Source organism: Dromiciops gliroides, chromosome 4 (assembly GCF_019393635.1).
Source record: "Dromiciops gliroides isolate mDroGli1 chromosome 4, mDroGli1.pri, whole genome shotgun sequence".
Taxonomy (NCBI): Eukaryota; Metazoa; Chordata; class Mammalia; order Microbiotheria; family Microbiotheriidae; genus Dromiciops; species Dromiciops gliroides.
The window spans coordinates 33,442,090-33,463,631 of NC_057864.1; the positions used below are offsets into that span (position 1 = coordinate 33,442,090).

General features: G+C 53.6%; 1 protein-coding gene and 1 non-coding gene across 2 annotated transcripts; one reads left to right on the plus strand and one right to left on the minus strand.

Annotated features, from left to right (window-relative positions):
- Nucleotides 1-62: 62 nt before the first annotated feature.
- On the minus strand, nucleotides 63-17,020 carry DMAP1 (DNA methyltransferase 1 associated protein 1). Its single transcript, XM_044001874.1, has 10 exons — nucleotides 16,849-17,020; nucleotides 16,312-16,403; nucleotides 15,792-15,987; nucleotides 7,602-7,760; nucleotides 7,170-7,337; nucleotides 6,496-6,681; nucleotides 2,642-2,713; nucleotides 1,334-1,406; nucleotides 374-663; nucleotides 63-272 (listed from the first exon to the last, which is right to left on the minus strand). The coding sequence occupies exons 1-10, from the start codon at nucleotides 16,948-16,950 to the stop codon at nucleotides 213-215; spliced, it is 1,398 nt and encodes a 465-aa protein (XP_043857809.1). The 5' UTR covers nucleotides 16,951-17,020; the 3' UTR covers nucleotides 63-212.
- On the plus strand, nucleotides 12,667-12,794 carry LOC122727162. The gene has a single exon (XR_006353110.1). It is a non-coding gene; the product is annotated as a U6atac minor spliceosomal RNA (small nuclear RNA).
- Nucleotides 17,021-21,542: the final 4,522 nt, after the last annotated feature.

Genomic DNA, 21,542 nt, shown 5'->3' on the forward strand with positions numbered 1-21,542 from the left:
TCTCACACTCCTGCCCCTCCTAGCCCAACCCCCGACCCCCACAGAGAAGAGAGTGAGAAGCGAAGGAAGGGTCAGCAAGTAGAAGCTGCTCTATTTACATGCTCCCCTCCCCCAAACAGCAGTCCTTGTCTTTTGTCACCCAGGCACCAGCCTAGGCACACCCCAACCCAGACACCCCCCAGCAGGCTGTCCCAGCTCAGGCTTCAGGGGCTTCATGGCTTCTTGGCCTTCTTCACTGACGAGGAACTGGAAGCCGATTCCCGTCGCTTCCTCTGTCGGGAGATGGGGGGAGAGGGCAGTGAGCTGCTGGGAGCCCCAGGATCCCTAGATAGAGGGAGCCCCCCACCCCCACCGGCCCTGGGGCAGCACTCACCGAGTTGGGCGTCAGGGGCGCGCCCACCACATCGATGATGGAGTCCTTGGCCAGCTCAGGGCCGGGCGCTTCGCTGGGCAGGGCCGGCGGCTCGGCACTGGGTGGCGGCGGGGGCGGGGGCACAGCCCCCAGTGGCCCCACTCGGGCCAGGGCCTCGTGGCGATGCCGGAGCATCTGCAGCTCGTACTCGCAGTTGGCGCAGGCCTGCTTCAGCTCGTAGAGCAGCACCAGATCACTCCGCAGCTCATTGAACATCTGCACCAGCTCCTCAGTGGGCGTGGGGCTCAGCTCTGGGGGCAGAGGCAGGGGGCTGGGTGGGCGGCAGAGGCAAGCCCCTCCCACGCCCAAGGGGGCATCCCAGCTGCCCTCTTCTGGCCTCCCCAGTTTATGACTATCCCTCTGGGACCGCAGCACAGGCCTCCAGTGGGCCGTGAGCTCCCTACTCCGCCAAGTGTGGCCCAGGGTCCCATGCACCATCCCAGCTGCCCTGAGGGCCCCCCGCTGAGCTGGTGGGCCACTCAGACTTTTTTAAAGGAACTGTATTTCGTGACCCTCTCACCCTCACCCAGCACAGTCTCCTCCTGTGATGAAAGGACGCCCCAAATCTAAGGGAAGCCATTTCTGCCCACAGGCCTGAATCCCATTGCTTAGAGGGGAGTTATGGGGGGGTTGGGTACCAAATACTGCTCCAAGGCAGGGTCAATAGGCCTCTGAGGGAGGCTCCCCAACTCCATAGTGGTATATGATATCTAGGAGATCACCCTCCCACACAGCAAACCCCTAAACTCGGGATGGGTTCTCCTACCCAAAGAGCCCAGGGGCCTCCTCCTTGGGGGTCACCAGGTGAACCCCATTCCCCAGCAGCTGCTATTCCTCTCCCTCACTCCCTCCCATGTCCTCCATGCTGGGCCTGGCAGCTCCCCCAGCCTCCAGCTCACTCGGGCCCAGGCCCAGACTCACCCACTCCCAGCTCCAGAAGCATCTGCTCCAAAGCCTTGATCTTCTTCTGTCCCACAGAGCTGGGCAGCTTCATCTACACCAGAGGCCACAGCTCTGTTCAGTGTCCTCCCCCAAGCCAGGCCACCCAGCTCACCTGGCCTAACCCCCGGGAAGCCCAGGGCCAAGGAGCAGAAGACAAAAGGCTGCAGACAGGAGAGCTGGCCAACGCAGCCGCTGATCCTGCGCAGGGGTCACTCCCGGGGCCATCCTGGGTACAGGCCCGGGGGAGTGGAGACACTGGCCCCTGCCTCAGTGTGCTCCCAGAGGGAGGGCGGGAAATGACCTGCCTTGGATCATCAGGGTTTCAGGGCAAGGCAGACTGAGGCCTCTGGGGGACCCGGGGGAGGTCTTGGCTCACAGGGCAGAAAAGGCCAGGAGGGGCAGGGAATGCAGTTTCAAAGGCTAGGCAGGACACTGGAGCTGCTGAGGGGGCACTCCGGCAGGAGGCAGAGCCTGGACAGAGCTGAGGGGCAGGAGCCAGTGTCCCCCAGTGTGGGAAGGAGATAGGGCCACAGTGACAGGCTGGGGGAGAATCTGCAACACCAGATAGCACTAGGGAATGGGGAAGGCCTGAGCCCAGGCCAGAGGTCTACAGCCATGCGTGAGGAACACAAGGAGAGCAGACTAGAGGGGGCAACGGGCAGCCATGCCGGGGCTATGGGCAGGGCCTCCCTGAGGAAGGGCCTGGGGGACACAGCCTCACTCAGGCAAGATCAGGGAGAGGGAGCGGCCTAGCCCTCATCCCCGAGCCATACCCCCAAACCTGGCCCCCCAGTGGCTCTGTCACCCCCGCAAGCCCGCCTCCCCCTCCCCTCTTCTATCTCCTGGTTCCACCTGGCAGCTAGCGGGCAGCCGGGCAGACTCCATTGGCCAAGGAGCAGAGTATATTCTAATTTCACCGTCATTAAGAAAATGTTATGATTTATGTGGCAGGGCCCACTGATCCTAGCTCTGCATTTAGCAGGCGAGCCGTCCATCTCTAAGACGGATGAAGGTGGCCTGCTCTCTGTGAAACGTTATCAGCCTGAAATGAGGAGTCCATCACTCACCTCCTCGGCAAGGCTGGTCCCCAGTGACCAGTGCCACCAAAGGCCACTGTCCCTGGGCTGGTGGCTTCAGGTCAGCCAGGGCGAGACGGTGCCCAGCCCGTGGCCCTAGCACAGCTACCCACAAAATAAGCAGACGAGAAGACATGGACAGAGACAAGAGACTGAGGAAAGAGGCAGAGCCGAGAGCTAGTGAGGGGCCCAAAGTACAGGACTGACTTACCCTCTGGCTACGAAGAGTGACTCCCGCAGACTTGAAGTCTGGAAACTTGATGCCGGCTGTCTCCGGGACAGCCTGAAAGCAAGGAAGAACCAGGATCAGACAGACAGGGGCCTCCTGGGGCCTCTCCCTCCTCAGTACGGGGGCTGGGCCCCAGGGGACCACACTCACAGTGCAGGCCAACCTCCCAGCTGCTCAGCCTTCCAAACGGCCTCCAGGGCTCGTCCCCCCGGTGGGAGAGTCCATCGCATCAAGGCCTGGTCCTCTGCCCTGTCCCTACAGGAGGAAACATTGCCCACCCCACTGTCCACTCCAACGTCCTCCTTCCCCCAGACAGGCTGGTCTGAGCAGGGCTGGGGCAGACGCCCAGGACCAGCCACTGAGGTCCGAAAGGGCTCTCTCCGTGATAATAACAATAGCAATAGCTAACACTTAGGGAGCACTCATTAGAAAGCATTTGGCAATGATCTCATTGGAGCATCACAACCCTGGGAGGGAGGTGGTGTCACTATCCCCAGTTTAGAGATGAGGAAACAAAGGCAGACAGGAGAAGTGACTTGCCCAGAGTCACACAGCTAGTGTGTCTAAAGCTGGATTTGAACTGGGGCCTTCCGGGGTCCATGCCCAGCATTCTACTCCCTGTACCACCTGAATGCCACCTCTGCCACCTGTGTGACGCCCACCGAACCCCTTGCCCGAACTAGGCCTGTTTCCGGAATCTATGAGGTGGGGAGGGTTGAAGTTCATGCCCTCTTGGGTCTTGCTCAGCTCTAGCCCTCAGGCCTGCCACCTTGGGAGGCCTCCTTTCTGTTGTCAGACAGATCTCACCATTAGTTTTTCCTGACATCAAGCCTCAGTTTACTTCTCTGCAACTTCTCCCCTCTCAGCACCACCTGAACTTGCTCATTTTATAGAAGGGGAAACTGAGGCTGAAAAAGAAGCTTGTAAGAAAAAGGTAACTGCTCCTACCTCACCTCCCACATCCTAGAGAAAAATATCCATCTTGGAAAGATGGCCAACTAAGCGAGGTAGCTCGCTGAAGAAAGAGCCCCCGGGGAAGCCCGGCCCTGGGCAGCAGGAATACAAGAGTGTCCTGTGGGATATGGGGGCAAGACCTTTGAAAGAACCAGTGAGGGAGCTCCCAGGGGAGGGGCGTGGGGGGCAGCCCAGGAGCAGTCTAGTGCCCATGGCTGGGCAGGCACCCCACTTTGGGGGAGAGCGGCCTTCAAAGGGCTCCAAAAGTAAGAATGAGGGGCCCACGCATGGATGGACAGACTCCAGGGGAAAGAGACCCTGGAGGAATGGGGGAGGGGAGAGAGCTTTGGGATGCTGGTGCCTTTGGCCTCAGGGACAAACCAGTGTCCTTCCCCCCTCCAGCCCTCATCCTGTGGCCCCGCCCCTCCAGCTCCAAGATGAGAGATCAAAGGCACAGCGACTCACAGGAGGGCAGCTCCACCACCCATCACAATGTCCAGAGGAAAGACGCCCCAGCCCTGCAGCTCACGAGAAGCATGTGGTGCCAACACTGGCCTTGAAGTTTTCTACCATTAGCTTCGTTATTAACACTGTCTTCTGTGCCCCTCAGTTGGAGGCGTGAAGGTGGGGGAGGGAGCCCTTCTGAGGTCAGGGGGCATGAGGGCGCTGTGGCAGGGTGTGTGGATGGAGTCTCAGAGATCCTTGGCCATGAGCACCAAGAGGGGCACCCCCATCCCCCAACGCCTTGGCCAGCTGACCGAACACAGCTGGGAAGGGCTCTGCAGCAAGGCCCTGGTGACAGGATGACAAATGACAGCCCATGTCCCCATGAGCACAGCACAGCCTGGGCCCAGACCATCACAAGGCCGAGCAGGCGGAGAAAGGCTACCCAGAGAAGTGCCAGAGCCAGGCCTCCAAGGGTCAGAAGTACGTGTGTGGACCCCAGGGAAGGGGGGGCCTGGCCAAGGCCCTGGGCTGGGAAGCCCTGGGTTCTGATGCCACTGCCCCAAACAGCTGTCTCCCCGAAGAGTGCCTTGGCAGAGGGGCTCCACCAACTGAGCACAAAACCCTGGAGTGCCAAGACAGAGATGAGGGTCCCATGAGTGCCCAAACACTGCTGGAAGCACTTGTCGTGTGGGCAGAAGACAACACAAAGCATTTGCCCACTGATGGGGGTCTGCAGAACAAAGCCAAGGAAGCATCCCAGGCAGTAAGGAAGGACCCAGAGAGAGAGAGGGGGCGAATCTGGACAAGTGGGAGCAGAGAGAAGCGAGGGGAGCCGAGAGCACGTGCCCACCAGGCCGCCAACCCCAGAACAGGACACAAGGGCAGCTCCGACTTGGCAGAGTCACCCTGGCCAACCCCACTTCCCTTCTCTGGGGAGGGGCACCCCCAGCTGCCATCAACGTGTCTTCAGACTGGCTGGCGGAAGTGGGGAGGCCATGCTACCCAGACCTCGGACTTTGGGTGGATGGGACGAGGAGAAGGCTCGTCTCTGAAGGAGAATGATAGAGCAAAAGGGGCCGACGGGGGGAGATGCCCAAGACAAAGAAGGGGAGAGATGGCCAGGGAGCCCCCAGCTGCCCAGGAGCCAGGCAGACCCTCTGGCCCAGGTGAAGGACATCTGTGGGCCTTGCAAGAATAAGCAGAGTCAGTCACCTCAGAAGGACAGGGGTGTCTTGGTCACAGGACTGGCGGAAGGCAAGGGTCCAGGGGCTTAAAAAGACAAAGGGATCAGAGTCTGCCACCTCTAGGTCAGAGAGCTTCCCTGACTTCCTGGGAGATGTTTGGGGACCCCTAAAAAATGAAGCAGGGACCCCAAAGAGCCAGCCTTGCACCAGCAAGACCAGGCTGTGGCCAATGCCCCTACTGCCCTTTTAGAAAAGGGGGACCGCGAAGAAAAGGCCGTAGAGGCCGCCTGCCCCAGGTTGTTCTTGTGGAAAAGATGGCGAGAGGACAGGTTCATCCCATAATTTGGACAGCCCCAAAGAGGAGTCACAGTAGTCAGATGTTCACTAGAAGAAGAGTTCAGGAAAGTGGCCTTGGGGTCTGTACTAGAGGGCCTGGCCTGTCTGCCACCTACTAGCCATGGGCCCCTGGGACAGTCACTTTCCCCCCAGGGTTGACCCTGTCAGGCTCTGATCAAGGCTCCAGTCTCTGATCAAGGCTTAGCTGGCACATGCATCAGGCTCATGGCAAGACACTGGCTGCTCCCGTCTGGGTCTCCGAACAGGGACTAGCTGCCTGAAGGAGCGGGTCACCACCCCACACCTGCCAAGGCTCTGACGGGCCAGCCACAAGGATGAAGTCCCAGCGCAATAAAGCACAAGCCCAGGATGGCAGAGTGAAAGGAGGCACATGACTGGCGAGCTGATGCTGTGAGAAAGATCTGGGGGTTTTAGTGGCCCACAAGCTCAGGAAGAGAGGGAAAGGATGGAGGAGGAGGGGATGATCCCTCTGCCTGCCCAGACCTCATTTGGCATCACAGCATCAAAGGAATCCTGACTGACAGCAAAGCAGCTTGAAGCAAGCAGCCAGTCCAGTGAAGGGCTTAGAATTCTTGTCCTGTGAGGATGGGTAGAAGAAGCCAAGGAGTCGAGGGGAAAGAACAACGGCTATGTTTGAACCCCGTGTGACCCCAGGAAAGTCACTTTCCCCTCTGGGCCTCAGTTTCCCCCTCTGTAAGGTGAAGAAGTCGGCCTGGCTGCCTCTGAAGCCTCTTCCATCTCAAAGCTTGGGACAGGAGTGCCACCATCCGGGCCTTGAGGACCCTAGGACGCAGAGCAGAGCAGAGCTCCCTGCCCGGGCAGGATGTGTGTCGGAGGGCACTGGCCCAGGCACCCTGAGGTGATGTGCCCGCCCCCGGCCCTCACCCCGCTCACCGGCTTCTCTGTCTCCTTCTTCTGCGGCAGCTTCTTCTTGGGGGCCTTGCGCTCAGTGCGCCGCTGCTCTGCCGTGGTATCGGCGGCCGTGATGAGCTTCTGCAGGTCTTGGCTGCGCTTCTCCCGTTCCTTCTTGCGTGCCTCAATCTTGCGGAGCTCCTGAACCAGGTATTCCTCCTCTGCCACCTGCGGGCACAGTGAGCGGCCACAGCCATCAGACCCCGGAGGCGTCCTGTCCGTCACAGGGTCTGACTTATTTAAGTGAGGAGAAACAAGAGTCGGACTGTCCGGAGCGGCCTCCCACACACACACGGCACAGCTGCCTAGTCTTAGAGGATTCCTGGGGGAAAAGGCCAAGCACCAGCGAGAAAATGTGGCGCACATGAAAGCATCTTCCGACGCTTACAGTCTAACACCAGGAGCCAGGCTGCCTCACCAGCAGCAGCTGCTCGTTCTAGCACACCTAACTGTCAAGGCTGCCCCAACGAGAAGTCAATCTTCCTCTTCACAGGAGCAGCCCAGGTACCCTGAGACAGGGTTGGTTCAACATCTCCATAGGCTAAAGGACTGGCGCCCACCTGCTGGGGGGGAGGCGCCCACCTGCTGGGGGAGAGTGTCACTCACCAGCTGTGGAGGGAGGACAGGGTACAGCCACCCTGAAGGGGGCTCCTCACCTGCTCGGGGGTACGGTTGTAGAGCCTCTCCAGCTGCTCCTTCCGCCGCCGTTCGTGCCCAGCATCAAACACAGGCACCTTGAGGTCAGTGCCTGGCACAGCCCGGACATTGGCCAGCCTGGCACAGATGTGATAGTACCGTTCCTTCAGGTCCTCCACCGACCGCTTCTGGGATAGGGGAGGGACACATCAGGAGTTCTGGGGAAGGGACCCTAGTAGGGTGGGAACACTGGGCTTACTGCGGGGGCAGCGCTGAGAGGAAGAACGAGTTTCTGACAGTGCCAGCAGCCCCAGAGCCTGAGCTGTTGTGCGGCCCTTCGGCAGGATGCTAAGCAGGCATTCTTGGTCAGGGCCAGGCTGAGCCAAAGGCTCCTCAGCCCAGAGGGCCTGGCCAGGGTACACAGGAGAGAGGGTGAGCACCACACCACTGACCTTAAACTGCTGGTGGTCGTAGCGGTCGTGAATGACCACAAAGCGCAGGTCAAAGCGACGGCTCAGGTCAAAGAGATGGTCAGTCTCCGCTTTGGTCCAGGCATCATCATGCAGGTACAGCTGGTACTCCTGCTCTGAATAAACAGGCACCTGCACCGCCTAGAGGGGAGACAACTGTGTTGGGCCCCCCAGCACCTGGTACACAGTGAAGGAGTGGCCTGGGGCAGGACCACTCTCCAGCAGGCAGGCAGCTGGCAGCACATCATGCCACCATGCGACCACCAGAGGGCAGCAGAGGCTCACCAGTCACCCAGCATGTATTCACACGGTGGGTGGACCTGCCACTAGGAGAATGGGGATGGTCCCTCTGGTTCAGCCCAGGCCAGATCACGTCCCCAGGACGTGCTTAGCTCAGTGAGAACACTGAGGACATTTAGCAGAGGACAAGCAGGAAGGCAAAGACTCTGCCACAAGAGGAATTAGGACTCCGGAGCCAGGAGACATGAGGCCAGGGATTAACCCCCTTCTGCTTGGCCCTTGAGGGAGGGAAGGCACAGACTTCTGCTGGAGAAAAGGGAAAGTTCTGCCAGCAGGTGGAAGGAGCCTTGTCCTACCCAGGGGCACAGGGAAGGGAGGATTGGAAAGGGGGAAAACTAAGCCAAAGCTAAGAGTGGGACTCTTCCCCTCTGCTCTGGGGCCTGAAAGAGAGGGGGCAGTGATGGTCAACTGGAACACGCAGCCAACTCCGCCCTTCCATTCATCCCAGGAAGTCCCTTCTCATGGGGCAGAGACGGGGAGCCCAGCTAGGAGCCAAGGAGCCAAATCTGGAGAGGAGGACGGCAGGGGGCCAGACAGGCCTTCCCTAGAGAGCAGATCCCCAGGAGCAGGAGGGCAAAGGGGAACCTCCCCAAAAAAACACCAGGGTCAGAAACCAGGCAAGTGGGTAACCCCCGCAGGGGATGGCCAACAAAGGAAAGACTCCAGAGACACATTCCCTCTGTGCTGAACATTCCAAGGTAGGCCAGGATTTGGGCACTGAAAAGGGCCCCCCCCCACACAAGAGAGGCCCCCTCCTGACAAACAGCTGCCCAGCTGGTGGCGGGCTTGCAGCCCCTCCCACTCTAGGACTGCTCTCACTGAAAGGAAGGCTTTCCTGATGTCTAACCCCATCTGCCTCTTGGTACCTCTCCCGTGCCCTCCAGTAAGTCCAAGCCTTCTCCCACAAGCCAGCCCTTCTGAGACCTCCCCAAATTGTCTCACCCAGGGTCAGCATCCCCAATGCCTTCCCTGATCTTTCCACGGCAGGCAATTATCAAGGCTCCCATCCCAACTGCCATCCATACTCCAGCTGAGGCCTAACCAGAGCAGAGGACACTGGGACTCCCACCTCCTTATCCCAGCAAGTTCAGTCACTCCTAATGCTGCCCAAGATCAAATCAGCTTCTTGGCTGCCCAATCACCCAGGTGACTCATACTGAGCTTACTGAGCTTGGGGTCCATTCGAACTGAGAGATCCTTTTCAGAACACCTGATGTCTAACCTATCTTCCCCCATCTTACATATGGAGTTTATTATCTTGTAGCTAAATGTAAGACTTTTTTTACAACTGTATCTTCCACTCAGCCCAGGGCTCTAACCTCCACTGGGTTGGCTCTCCCTCCCAGCAGTACGCAATGTATGCTCCTTTCCAAGTCACAAGTACTCCACTGCAGACCCCCTGCGCTTCCCTTAGAGTCCCACTGACTGTGTCCCCACTGAGTCCACAAGATATGCCAAGACATTCCATCCGAGCCTTGCTGAAGCCGAGGTGACCTCTGTCCTCAGAAGTGCCCGCTCTCATCTGCTGAGCGGGCAGGACCATCCTCAAGGGCTCAGAAAGGCGGGCGCCTCCCCTTCTGGTCATTTCCCCTTCAGGAAACCCTGGAAAATCTCCCAGGAATTGAAGGCAAGCTCGGGGCCTGTTGTTTTTTCAAAATCCCCACATCTGCTGCCTCGCCATCACAACCGTCAGTTCCTTCAGGGCCTATGTGGCGCTCACCTGGGCCAAACAACTGGCATCTGTTCCCTGGGAGAAGGGGCCTCCAGACTGCAGAGGGACCTCGGGACCTCGGGACTGCCCCTCCAGCCAGGTCTCACCGCTCCTCCGGAAGCCCTCGCACTCACCCCTCAGCGAGGGTTCTACCTTCTCATGTCCCCCATCTCATTCACAGCACAGGACCTCATGTACGGCCTCAGGGAGAAATTGGGGCTACTGTACCTGGGTTCCCTCAGTTCTTCTCTCCAGAACTCATTAGCATCATCACTCACACTCTCCTCTGCTTCCTGTCCTTGTTCTCATTCAACTCGCTACCCCTCTGGATTGCTGCACCCAGTGTGCCCCCTCCCTGCCTAAAGCCCTTCGATTTGCCTGGGGATGTAGGTTGTGGTCTTGGGTCCTCCTTGAGCTCATCCCGTCCTTCCCATGTCAGCACGCACTCAGTAAGTGCTCAAGAAATGATTGCTGACTGACTGATTGATATATAACACAATATTAGCAGTCAGGCAATTGGTGGCAACAAACAACCGGAAACAAAATGAGTATAGGAGAAGAGATGAACCAATTTTGGTTTATGAACACAATGGAATATGATTTCACTAAAAGAAAGTGAAGATGAAATGCTCAGACAAACACACGAAGGTTTGTAGCTCTGATGTAGGGCAAAGAAAGGAGAACCAGGGAAACAGCAGACCCAAGAGTAGAGTAATGACGAGAACCACATTAAAGGGCTCCTGAACTCAGGCTCATTGAAATGAACAATCTGGGTTCTGTAGAGCAGAATCTCACTTCATCTGCTCGATAAAAAGTGGAGACCATGGATACAAACTAGTGTGCACCTAGCAGAGTGTGGCTTTACTACTTGGCCTGGCTTTGTTACAAGGTTATCAGCAAGGGGCAGCTAGGTGGCGCAGTGGATAGAGCACCGGCCCTGGATTCAGGAGGACCTGAGTTCAAATCCGACCTCAGACACTTAACACTTACTAGCTGTGTGACCCTGGGCAAGTCACTTAACCCCAATTGCCTCGCCAAAACCAAAAAACAACAATAAAAAAAAAACCAAGGTTATCAGCAGGTTACTTTGTTACAGGGGATAGTTCACTGGGTGGGAGTAAGGAATACTGGGAAATTACTAGGATATTAAAGCAACAAAAAAATTCCTTACAAAAAAACCCTATTAGGGGCTGAAATGAACTACAGAGGTCCCACTCTGATTTCCAGAACCGCCAATGTCCAGGTCCCGAGTGTGGTAGAGGCAACCAAGGGGATCCCAATAAATCCCTGAGCCTCTACTCCACAGGAAGCACGGTGCTCAGCCTAAAGAAAATAAAGCAGACGTCTGCCTGCCTTCAGGGAGTCCATAACCGAGCTCAGCAACATATTAATAAACCAGCTCAATGAAAACACCAGCAGAGCAGAAAGTATCACAGCTGGTGAGGGGCAGGAACGTGGTGTTGGGGTCAGAAGTCAGAGGGCTTGTATTGTAGCTCAGTCAATCCAAGAATCTCAGTTTCCTCATCTAGAAAGCGGTAAGAATAGCTCCTGTCCTATTGAGCTCACAGACAAACGGGGTAACCTAAAGAGATCACGGATTCATGGGTGGAAAGAGCTCTCTACAACGGGGAGTAGCAATGAGCAGAGAAAAGTGTTCATTACCAACTACCTAAAAGTCCTCCACAGGGGGAAACCAGGCCTGAAGGGGGGAGGGGAGGAGCAGAGATCATCTTAGTGAGCTCATCCATCTCCATGGTGGCAAACACCTCTTGTACCCAGCCGGCTCCTCCAATCCACAAGCACTTCGTGGGCACCTGGCCTAGAGGTCCAGGGTCACGTAGACAGCTGGAGCCAAACAACCCCTGGGAGAGAGCCGACAGCCTCAGGGAGCAGACTAAGGTGACTTTTTGTCTCTTTTTCTTGCTTTCTTCCCCCAACATGGCTAACATGGAAATGTTTTGCATGGCTTCATATGCAGAATGGGTAGCATGTTGCTTGCCTTCTCAATGGGGGCGGGGCTGGAGAGGAATTTGGAACTCAAAATTTTAAAAAATGAATGCTAGAAACTGACTGATTTTGCAAAAAAACCCCAAAAAACCCAAACCCACCCCCTCTGAGCCTGAGTTTTCCCATCTGTACCCACCCCAAAAAGGCCTAAACTAGACCAAATACACATAGAGGGTAATGAAACCATTGTCTGGGACTGACTGCATCTCCCTGCAGAGCATATGCAACAACATGTTGGGAGAAGACTGTACCCACCTCTTAGCCTGAGTATATTCCCACCTTACAAAAATGAGGGATTAAAGGAGGAGGGAGGGGAGAGGGGGTGGCACAAGCATTTGTTGAGACTTACTGGGTGCCACACACTTGATGCTCAAAAGACCCTGGGAGGTAGGTGCTATTGTGATCTGCATGTTATACAGGAAACTGAGGCAAGCAGAGGTGAAATGACTTTCCCAGGGTCACCCACTATAGTCAGTGTCCAAGTCAGGATTTGAACTCAGGTCTTCTTGACTGCGGACCTGGTGCTGGTGCTCTATCCACTGGGCCACCTTACTACCTCTGCTTTAAGATGGCACCTGCTTTGATGTTGGGGGCTAAGGGCTGATTGGCTGAGGGGATCGTGGCCCAGAACCACACTGAGATACACAGGCCTGGACCTGTAAAGGGCAGCCAACACTTGCCAAGGTGGGACAGCAGAGGCCAGAGCAGACCCTGGGGGCAGGGAGCCCGTGTTCTAGCACAGCCTCATGAGACTTGACCATCCTCCTCAGCTACAGAAATGAGGCCGAATGGTAAGAAATCCTGCATTGTGGGGACCTGGCCCCAACCACAGAGGGCTGAGGAAGAGTGCGGGGGATTTTAGCCACACAGCCCAGAGCCAAGTGCTGGGTTACGACATGACATACAACAGACAAGACATCTTGTCCTGAAAACTGGGCCTGCTCCGGAACACAAGGCCTCTGGGAAAACTGAGCACTCCTTTCTGGAGTGTTCCTGACATGCAGATCGCTCTATTCGTAGCCACCAGGAGTGTTGTATGAGAGGAGAGAAGGTTAGCACTTCCCTTGATAAGGACAGAAGAGGTGCTAGTGGCCTTTACAACACATATACGGTTAAGGCATTGCCACCTACTCTGTGGCATCTAACCATAGCACCACTCATAGGCCAAAGGAGTGTCCAGTGCGGGAGGCAGCACAATGAGCTTCCCACATGGTGTCCGCTGACTGGAGGGAAGCCCAGAGGGAAGGTGCTCGCATTAAGGGGAATCCAGAAAGGCTTCCTGTAAAAGGGGGGACGTTAGCTGAGTCTCAAAGGAAGCCAGGAGACAGAAATGAGGAGGGAGGGCATTCCAGGTAGGGAGCACAGCCAGAGAAAATGCCCAGAATCTGGAGAGGAGTAACAAATAGGTCAGTGTAAATCAATCAGAATACATAGAGGGAAATAAAGGTTAAGACTAACAAGGGAAGAAAAGGCTTTGGACTCCAGAGAAAGTAGGTGAGAGGGTCACTGGAATCTACTGAATATGGGGTGACATGGTCAGAGCTGAGCTTAAAGACAGACTGGGGGGGGGGGGGGCAGCTAGGTGGCACAGTGGATAAAGCACCAGCCCTGGATTCAGGAGTACCTGAGTTCAAATCCAGCCTCAGACACTTGACACTTACTAGCTGTGTGACCCTGGGCAAGTCACTTAACCCCCACTGCCCCACAAAAAACAAAAAACAAAAAACAAAAAAAAAAGAGTATAGGGTGAGGTGACCAGGGCCTGGGTCAAGGAGTTGGAGTGTGCAAGAGTTGTAACAAGGGTCACGTCAACAGGACTTAGCAACTGATGGGATATGGAGGCTAAGAGAGTGAAGAGCTGAGGCTGACACCATGGCACGAGCCCAGGTGACTAGGAGGATGATGGCAAAAAGAGAAAAGTCTGGGTGGAAAGATCATTCCAATGTGGGACATCCAGCTTGAGACGTCCAACAGGCAGCAGGAGAAAAAAGACTGGAGATCAAGAAACAGGTTGGGGCTGGACAGAGAGATCTGAGAGCCATCTGCCCAGGAGGACCTCTGGAACCATGGCGATCACCAGGGGTTGGCACAGTAGGTCCCCCCAACCCACTACCCACCCCACCAAAAGAGGCAAGGCCCATCTGCCACCTGTTTTGGCAAGTCCAGAGCTCAGAATGGTTTTTACATTTTGAATGAAGTTTTACTGAATTTCAAACAGTAAACACCATTCTTGGATCAATGAACCCACAAAAAACAGGCAGCCGGCCAGAATCCAGTTACAGTTGGCAGAGCCCTGGCAACACAGGAGTGGAGAAGAGGACCTGAAGAGAACCTGAGGGAATAACCACAGTTAATGGGTTCATTCCCCGGAGCCTGAGGAGCGATCAGCCAGGGAGGAGGAGAACCAGGAGAGGGCAGGTCACAAAATCCTAGAGAAGACGTACCCAGGAGAAGACACGGATTCACAGAATCAAAGGCTCCACAGAGAACCAAAAGAAGGAGCACTGAGAAATGGCCATTCCACTCAGCCATTAAGAGAGGGTAGAGGGGCAGCTAGGTGGTGTAGTGGATAGAGCACCAACCCTGGAGTCAGGAGTACCAGAGTTCAAATCCGGCCTCAGATAATTGACACTGACTAGCTGTGTGACCCTGGGCAAGTCACTTAACCCCAATTGCCTCACACACACACACACACACACACACACACACACACAAAAGGGAGAGGGTGGATCTGGCTGAGTGGGAAGACTGGTAGGCAAAACACAGGGACTTTCAAGGGAACAGAAGCATGGGCCTCGATGGCAGAGGGCTTACTCAGAGAGCTCAGCCACAAAAGGGGACAGAGGTGGTCTTTTCAGGGCATGTTTGTAGGCAGCAGGCAAGAAGCTGGGAGACAGGAACCCACTGCAGATTAGTGAGAGAGTGAGGATGAGAGAGAGGCCAATCTGCTGGAGGAGATGGGATGGAATGGGATCTCTTAAACAAGCAGAGTGCTAGGCCTCTGCCAAGAGTGAGGTGTCTCTTCATGGGAGGCAGAGTGAAGGAGGGGAGGGCGGCAGAAGGCACCTGAGTAATAGCAGATGAGGCAGAGGGAAGAAGAGGAAGCTCATGGCAAATGGCCTCGATTTTTCCTGTAAAACCTGAGACAAAGAGCTGAGCTTGGGATGCTAAGAAGACAAGGAGCAATGGGAGCTTCACAAGCTTGAATGTGACTTTCCCTCTTCCTCCTCCATCCTGGCTAGTTGGTCACCAAGTGGTGTCACTCTCCTTCTGCCTAGGTCTCTGCCACCAGCTCAGCCTGGGCACTCCCTGCCACCTGCCTGGCTTTTGCAGTGACTCCCTGAAAGCCTCAAGAGCCTGATCTTCTCCAGCCCTGCCTCCCTAGTACAATCCATCCATAAGAGGATCCTGGCCGGTACAGTGGCTTTAGGGAGCACAAGTCCTGGCTTCAATTCTCCCCAGTGACACATGCTACCTGGATGACTCTGGGCACATCATTTCATCTCCCTCTGTTTCTTCATCTGCAAAATGAAAGGCTTGGAGACAAATGACTTGAGGTGCCTGAGAGCTCTAGACCAAAGATGCCAGGATTAAGTGGGAACCTTCTCTATCCTTGCTCACAACCCAAGATCTTCCTGTGGCTCCCAGCCACCTCCTAGAAGGAAGTTCCAATCTCGGCCCCTGGCAGCGAAGGCCCTCGGCCAGCTGGTAGACTTGACCATCTCACTTTCCTCGACTTTCCCCCCAACAGCTTCCAGAAGCCCAGCCGCATGGACCATTCAGCTGCCCAACCACACGACCTCCTGCTTCAGCTCCAGGGGAATCTCCTCTGCTTCATGAGCTCATCCCACCCTGGTGCCAGGTCCTCCCCAAGCCTTATGACTCAGTTCAAAATCCAGCCTCTCCATGAAGCCTTCTCATGGAAGCCACCCAACTACAAATTATCTTTCCTTCCTGGACCTTCCCATAGCCCTTGCTTTCCACTCCCCTCGGTGAAAGCTCTCCAAACCCTAGGAGTTTTGTAAGGACAGAAACTGTTCTGTACTTGTCTCTTAGGCCTGCTGGGCCAAACCAAATGCTTGGCTGGGCACAATCAGAGACAGGCCCGAGCACAGAAGCCAGCCCCATTGAGCGCAGCAGCAGGGAAGCCTCACCTTGTTGAACCTGGCAAAGGGATAGTCCTTGCCTTCCTCCGCCGCACGCCGCCAGTGATAGAACATGGCGCCATCCTTTCGGGCAGGGTTGGTGAAAGGCATCCACTTCCAGGGCCGCACCTTCTTGGACCCTAGCTTGGCCTTCACTGTGCGGTATCCTTGGGTTGTATCACTGGGGAGCAGGGGGGGTGCGTCCCTGCCAGGGAAGTGGGCAGGGTGATTCCAGGCCAAGTCCTGGGCCACCCCACAAACCCTCCTTGCTCCCCCTATCCACCTCCCCAAAAGGGAATAGCTGTGTGTGCAGGGGTGGGGAGGGAAGCCTGGAAGTGGAAGGACAAAAGAGCCTGGGAATGCTGTCCCGTATCTGAGTGAGGCTGAAAGGGGCCCAGAAGGGCCAGGCCTGAAGAAGGCTCAAGCAGGTGGGAAAGAGGAGACCTGGGCATCTCGGTCTGTCATGGAGGAAAAGGGGAATGGGGCTGAGAGCAGTGGGAATGGGGAGGAAGGGGCTGAATCCACTTGCTTTTTGTCCGAGTAGAGCAGAGCGTAGACCTCACGGTGCATGCCCTCCGGCCTCTTGAAAGTCAGCGTCTCTGACGACTTCTTGGACTTTTTCTATGGAGGGACCAAGACTCAAGTGGAGAGACCAGGCCAGGGAGCCCCCCATCCCTCCAGCCTGGCTCCCCCCGCCCCTGACCTCCGCCCCACCTTTGCCATCAGCCCCTCCTGCACAGGAGCTGAAAGGGACTTCAAAGGACATGGAGACAGCCCCAACTTGAGCAGGGTTCGGCCTGTGTCTGCTTGGAGCCCAGTAGAGACGGGGAGCTCACTACCTCCCTTGACAGCCTGGCTCTCCAGCAGGCCTGGGGCAGGTCCAGGAGGATGCTCAGAAGTCCCGCCCCTTCTCCCAGCCCCGCCCACCTGCACGCGCAGGCGCACAAGGCCCCGCCCCGTCCGGGGCCGGGCCACCCCACACCACGCAAGCGCGGTCCGGCCTGGAGGCAGCTTTGGCCCCACCCCTCGGCGCCCGCCCCACCCAAGCGCGCAGGCGCAGACGCACCTTGTCCGGGTTGATGATGTCCTTCTTGCTGATGGGCCCCGGCGCATCGCCCTCGGGCCCGCCCAACTCCAGAATGTCGCGAACGTCGGCACCTGTCGCCATGGCGGCCCGGGGATTCTTTGGGCTTGAGTTCGGCCCCGGCCCCTCCTCCTCCCTCCTCCCGCCGCCGCCGCCGCCGCCACCGCCGCCTCCCGGCGCCGCAGGCTCCGACTTCCGGCTGTGCAGAGTCACCCTCTAACTGGCCCGGCCGGACCACTTCCGGTACGAGCGCGCCCCCTGAGTACGGTCGCGAGCGTACTCGCCAGCGGCAGCTGCGGCCTGCGCAAAAAGACGGGGGCGGGGTCCGCTTGCACCCCGCCCCTCGAGCCATCAGTCCGGGCACCCTACAAGCACCTACTGTGTGCCTGAAGACCCTCAGCGGGGCGCGTGAAAGAAGCTGAACCCCTCCCCCCACATGCACCAAGGACTTTAGGCAGAAGGGGCGGGGCTCCGTGACTCAGACTCTAGGAAGGAGGGGTTGTTGGCCTTGGGGCTCAGGGGGGCTCACGAGGGCTTTAAAAGTTGGGAGGGGTATGTATGTGATCCCAGGGCAGCTGGGAGGTACTGCATCAGGCCTGCATCTTGTTGAACAAATGGATGATCGCAACTATCATTTTAGATTGATGTTGTGCATAAAGGTGTTTTTTGGTTTGTTTTTTGAGGCAATTGGGTTAAGTGACTTTGCCCAGGGTCACTTAGCTAGTAAGTGTTAAGTGTCTGAGGCCGGATTTGAATTTAGGTACTCCTAACCCTCCAGGCCGGTGCTCTATCCAATTGCGCCACCTAGCTGCCCCAAGGCCTGCAGCTTAAGGAACGCCACGAATGGGTGGGAGTGGGAGAGTAATTCCATGCTGGAGAACTCTTAGGAGGGTCACCCGTGAGGATCTGAAGCCATGAGTTTGGGATTAGCTCGGGGCGAGACCTAATGTCCGGAGATGTCCCCCAGGCAGCTGGTGATCTATGGACCCAAGCTCAGGAAGAAACTGAGCCTGGGAGACAGATCATCTCTTGGTTGACTCCCCGTGGGAGGAGGTGAGGTCATCAAGAGACATAATAGGGGCAGCTAGGTGAAGCAATGGAAGAGCACCAGCCTTCAAGTCAGGAAGACCTGAGTTCAAATTCGGCCACAGATCTTAACACTCACTGGCTTGTGTGACCCTAGGCAAGTCACTTAACCCCAATTGCCTCATCAAAAACAAAAAAAAAAAACAGCATAATAGGGGGGCAGCTAGGTGGTGCAGTGGATAGAACACTGGCCCTGGATTCAGGAAGACTTTAGTTCAAATCCACCCTCAGACACCTGACATTCACTAGCTGTGTGACCCTGGGCAAGTCACTTAACCCTCATTGCCCGCCAAAAAAAAAAGAGCATAATAGAGGAGACAGAACCTTGGAAAACCATGGAGAGGGCAGAAGATGGACCTGGCCTTGAGCAAAACTGATCCTGCAATGGAAAAGGTCACTGGTAATTTCAGAGAGGACAGTTTTCACCTGAATGATGAAGTCTGAGTTGAGATTGGAGAAGCCTGAGTAGGGAGTGAAAGGAAGGAAAGCAGGGGAGTACCTTTATGGGACACTACCCAGATAGGAAGGTTCATTAAATCCAAAGGGGGCAGCTAGGTGGCACAGTGGATAAAGCACCAGCTCTAGATTCAGGAGCACCTGAGTTCAAATCCCAGCCCTCAGACACTTGACGCTAGCTGTGTGACCATGGGCAAGACACTTAACCCTCATTGCCCCCCACCAAAAAGAAAAATTAAAATTAAAAGCAAATGGAGGGCTTCTGTCTGATCTGGGAGGTGATCAAGTAGGTGGGGTGCCAAGATCAGCTCTGTGTTTTAGAAAGATAAATCCAGCAGCTGAGTGTCAAGGAGTGGGAGGAGATCCAGAGGCAGGCTGACCCACCAGCGGGCTATTGCAGTAGTCCAGGCTAGAGGTGATGGACAATATCAAAGGAGAGAAGGGGGCATCATAAGAACAGGTGCCATCCATTCAGGTCCCCCTGCTTTCCTATCCTTTGCAAAAATAGGAAAAAGAGGAATCCTATCAAATCACTTGTTTTTTTTTAAAAATAATAAACATTTTTAAAGTTTTGAGTTCCTAATTTTATCCCTCCATTTCTTCCCCTCTCCCCTCCTGAGGCAGTAAGCAGATATGGGTTATACATGTGAAATTATGTAAAACATTGCCATATTACTAATTTTGTATAAGAAAACTTGAATAAAAGGAAAAATGAAAGAAAGTGAAAAATTAGCATGCTCCAGTCTGTTCCATCAATATCAGTTCTTTCTTTGGAGGTAGGTAGTAAGTTTTATCAATAGTTCTTTGGGATTGTCTTGGATCACTGTATTGTTGAAAATATTTAAGTCTTTCACAGTTCTTCATCAAACAATTTTGCTGTCTCTGTACACAATGTTCTCCTGGTTCTGCTCACTTCAGTATACATCAGTTCATACAAGTCTTTCCAGGCCTTTCTGAAACCATCCTGCTTGTCATTTCTTACAGCACAATAATATTCCATCACTATATACCACAGCTTGTTTAGCCATTTCCCAGTTGATGAGCATTCCTTTGTATCGATTAACTTCTGTGAAACAAATATAGTCTTGATACCTAAACCAGAGTGAGGCAAATCAGAAAGAAAACTATAGAACAATATCTGAAATCAGTATCGAAGTGAACCATTAAAATAAAATATAATCAAAGAGATTACAGCAACACATCAAAAATATTGCATATCATAACCAAGTAGGCTTTAATTTTTTTCGGATCAACGGAAAGATGCTTTTTCTCCCTCCCACTTCTACCCATTGCATTGAGATAAAGAAAACAAACAAATAGCATTTATATACAGAATACAAATGATTTAATATTAGGAAAACTTATGAACACGATGGACCATTTGTTAATGACAAAAACAATCAAAATCACACAATTGCATCAATAGATTCAGAAAAAACTTTGGACAAAAAAATACCAACCAGTGGTGTCAAATATGGACTTAGGAAACCATAAATTAGCATTGTATTTTATTGTATTTTTATTTCTTTTGTTAAACATTTACCAATTATATTTTTGTACCAATTATATTTTAATCTGGCACAAAAGCATTTAACTCCTTTCAGAGAGTTTAACACTTCTGCTATTAAACATTTCTCTTAAAAAAAATCCCAATTGAGAAATCGTCAAAGGAGATGAACAAGCAGTTTTCAGATGAAGAAATTAAAGCTATCTATAGTTATATGAAAAAATGCTTTCAATCACTATTGATTAGAGAAATGCAAATTAAAACAACTCTGAGACACCACCTCACACCTATCAGATTGGCTAATATGACAGAAAAGGAAAATGATAAATGTTGGGGAAGATATGGGAAAATTGGAATACTAATGCATTGTTGGTGGAGTTGTGAACTGATCCAACTATTCTGAAGAGCAATTTGGAACTATGCCCAAAGGGCTATAAAACTGTGCATATCTTTTGACTCATTACCACTATGAGGTCTGTATCCCAAAGAGATCATAAAAAAGGGGAAAGGACCTACATGTGCAAAAATATTTATAGCTGCTCTTTTCTGTGGTGACAAAGAATTGGAAATTGAGGGGATACCCATCAGTTGGGGAATGGCTGAGTGTGGTACATGAATGTAATGGAATACTGTTGTGCTATAAGAAAGGACAAACAGGCAGATTTCAGAAAAACCTGGGAAGACTTACATGAACTGATGCTGAGTGAAGTGAGGAGAAACCAGGAGAACATTATACACAGTAACAGCAACATTGTGATGATCAACTATGATGGACTTACCTCTTCTTAGTAATACAATTATGGGGGCAGCTAGGTGGCGCAGTGGATAGAGCACCAACCCTGGAGTCAGGAGTACCCGAGTTCAAATCTGGCATCAGACACTTGACACTTACTACCTGTGTGACCCTGGGCAAGTCACTTAACCCCAATTGCCTTATCAAAAAAAAAAAAAAAAAAAGATCTGAACACCAGTAATACAATGATGCAAGGCAGTTCCAAAGGACTCAAGATGGAAAATGCTATCCAAATCCAGAGAAAGAACTATGGAGTCTAAATGCAGATCAAAGCATACTATTTTCTTTCTTTTTTTTTCTTAGAGAGGCAATTGGGGTTAAGTGACTTGCCCAGGGTCACACAGCCAGTAAGTGTTAAGTGTCTGAGGATTTGAACTCAGGTCATCCTGAATCCAAGGCCAGTGCTTTATCCACTGCGCCACCTAGCTGCCCCTAAAGCATACTATTTTCACTCTTTTTTTTGTTTGTTTTTTGTTTCTTGTGTTTTTCCCTTTTGTTCTGATTTTTCTTTCACATGACTAATGTAGAAATATGTTTAACATGATTGTACTGTATAACCTATATCAGATTACTTGCTGTCGTGGGGAGGGGAGGGGAGGAAGGAAAAGAGGGAGGGAGAAAAATTTGGAATTCAGAATCTTACAAAGAAAAAACACAGCCCCAAATGAGACTTAACAATGAAATCCCAAATGAGTGAGTCAAAGAACAAATCGTAGAAATAATAATTATGTGAAAAACAATTATAGTAATGAAGCAATATATTAGATTTTCTAATGTGGAGCTAAAAAAGTCCTCAAAGGAAAAACTATATCCCTAAAAATATATACTAACAAC

What these genes read in the sequence shown, in the direction of transcription:
- DMAP1 (XM_044001874.1), bottom strand. Translation starts at nt 16,950, where the DNA reads ATGGCGACAGGTGCCGACGTTCGCGACATTCTGGAGTTGGGCGGGCCC. An exon ending in AGAAGGAGACAGAGAAGCCG is followed by an intron (nt 2,714 to 6,495) that starts GTGAGCGGGGTG and finishes CCTTGCTTTCAG; the next exon opens with GCTGTCCCGGAGACAGCCGG. An exon ending in GCTTCTGGAGCTGGGAGTGG is followed by an intron (nt 664 to 1,333) that starts GTGAGTCTGGGC and finishes CTCTGCCCCCAG; the next exon opens with AGCTGAGCCCCACGCCCACT.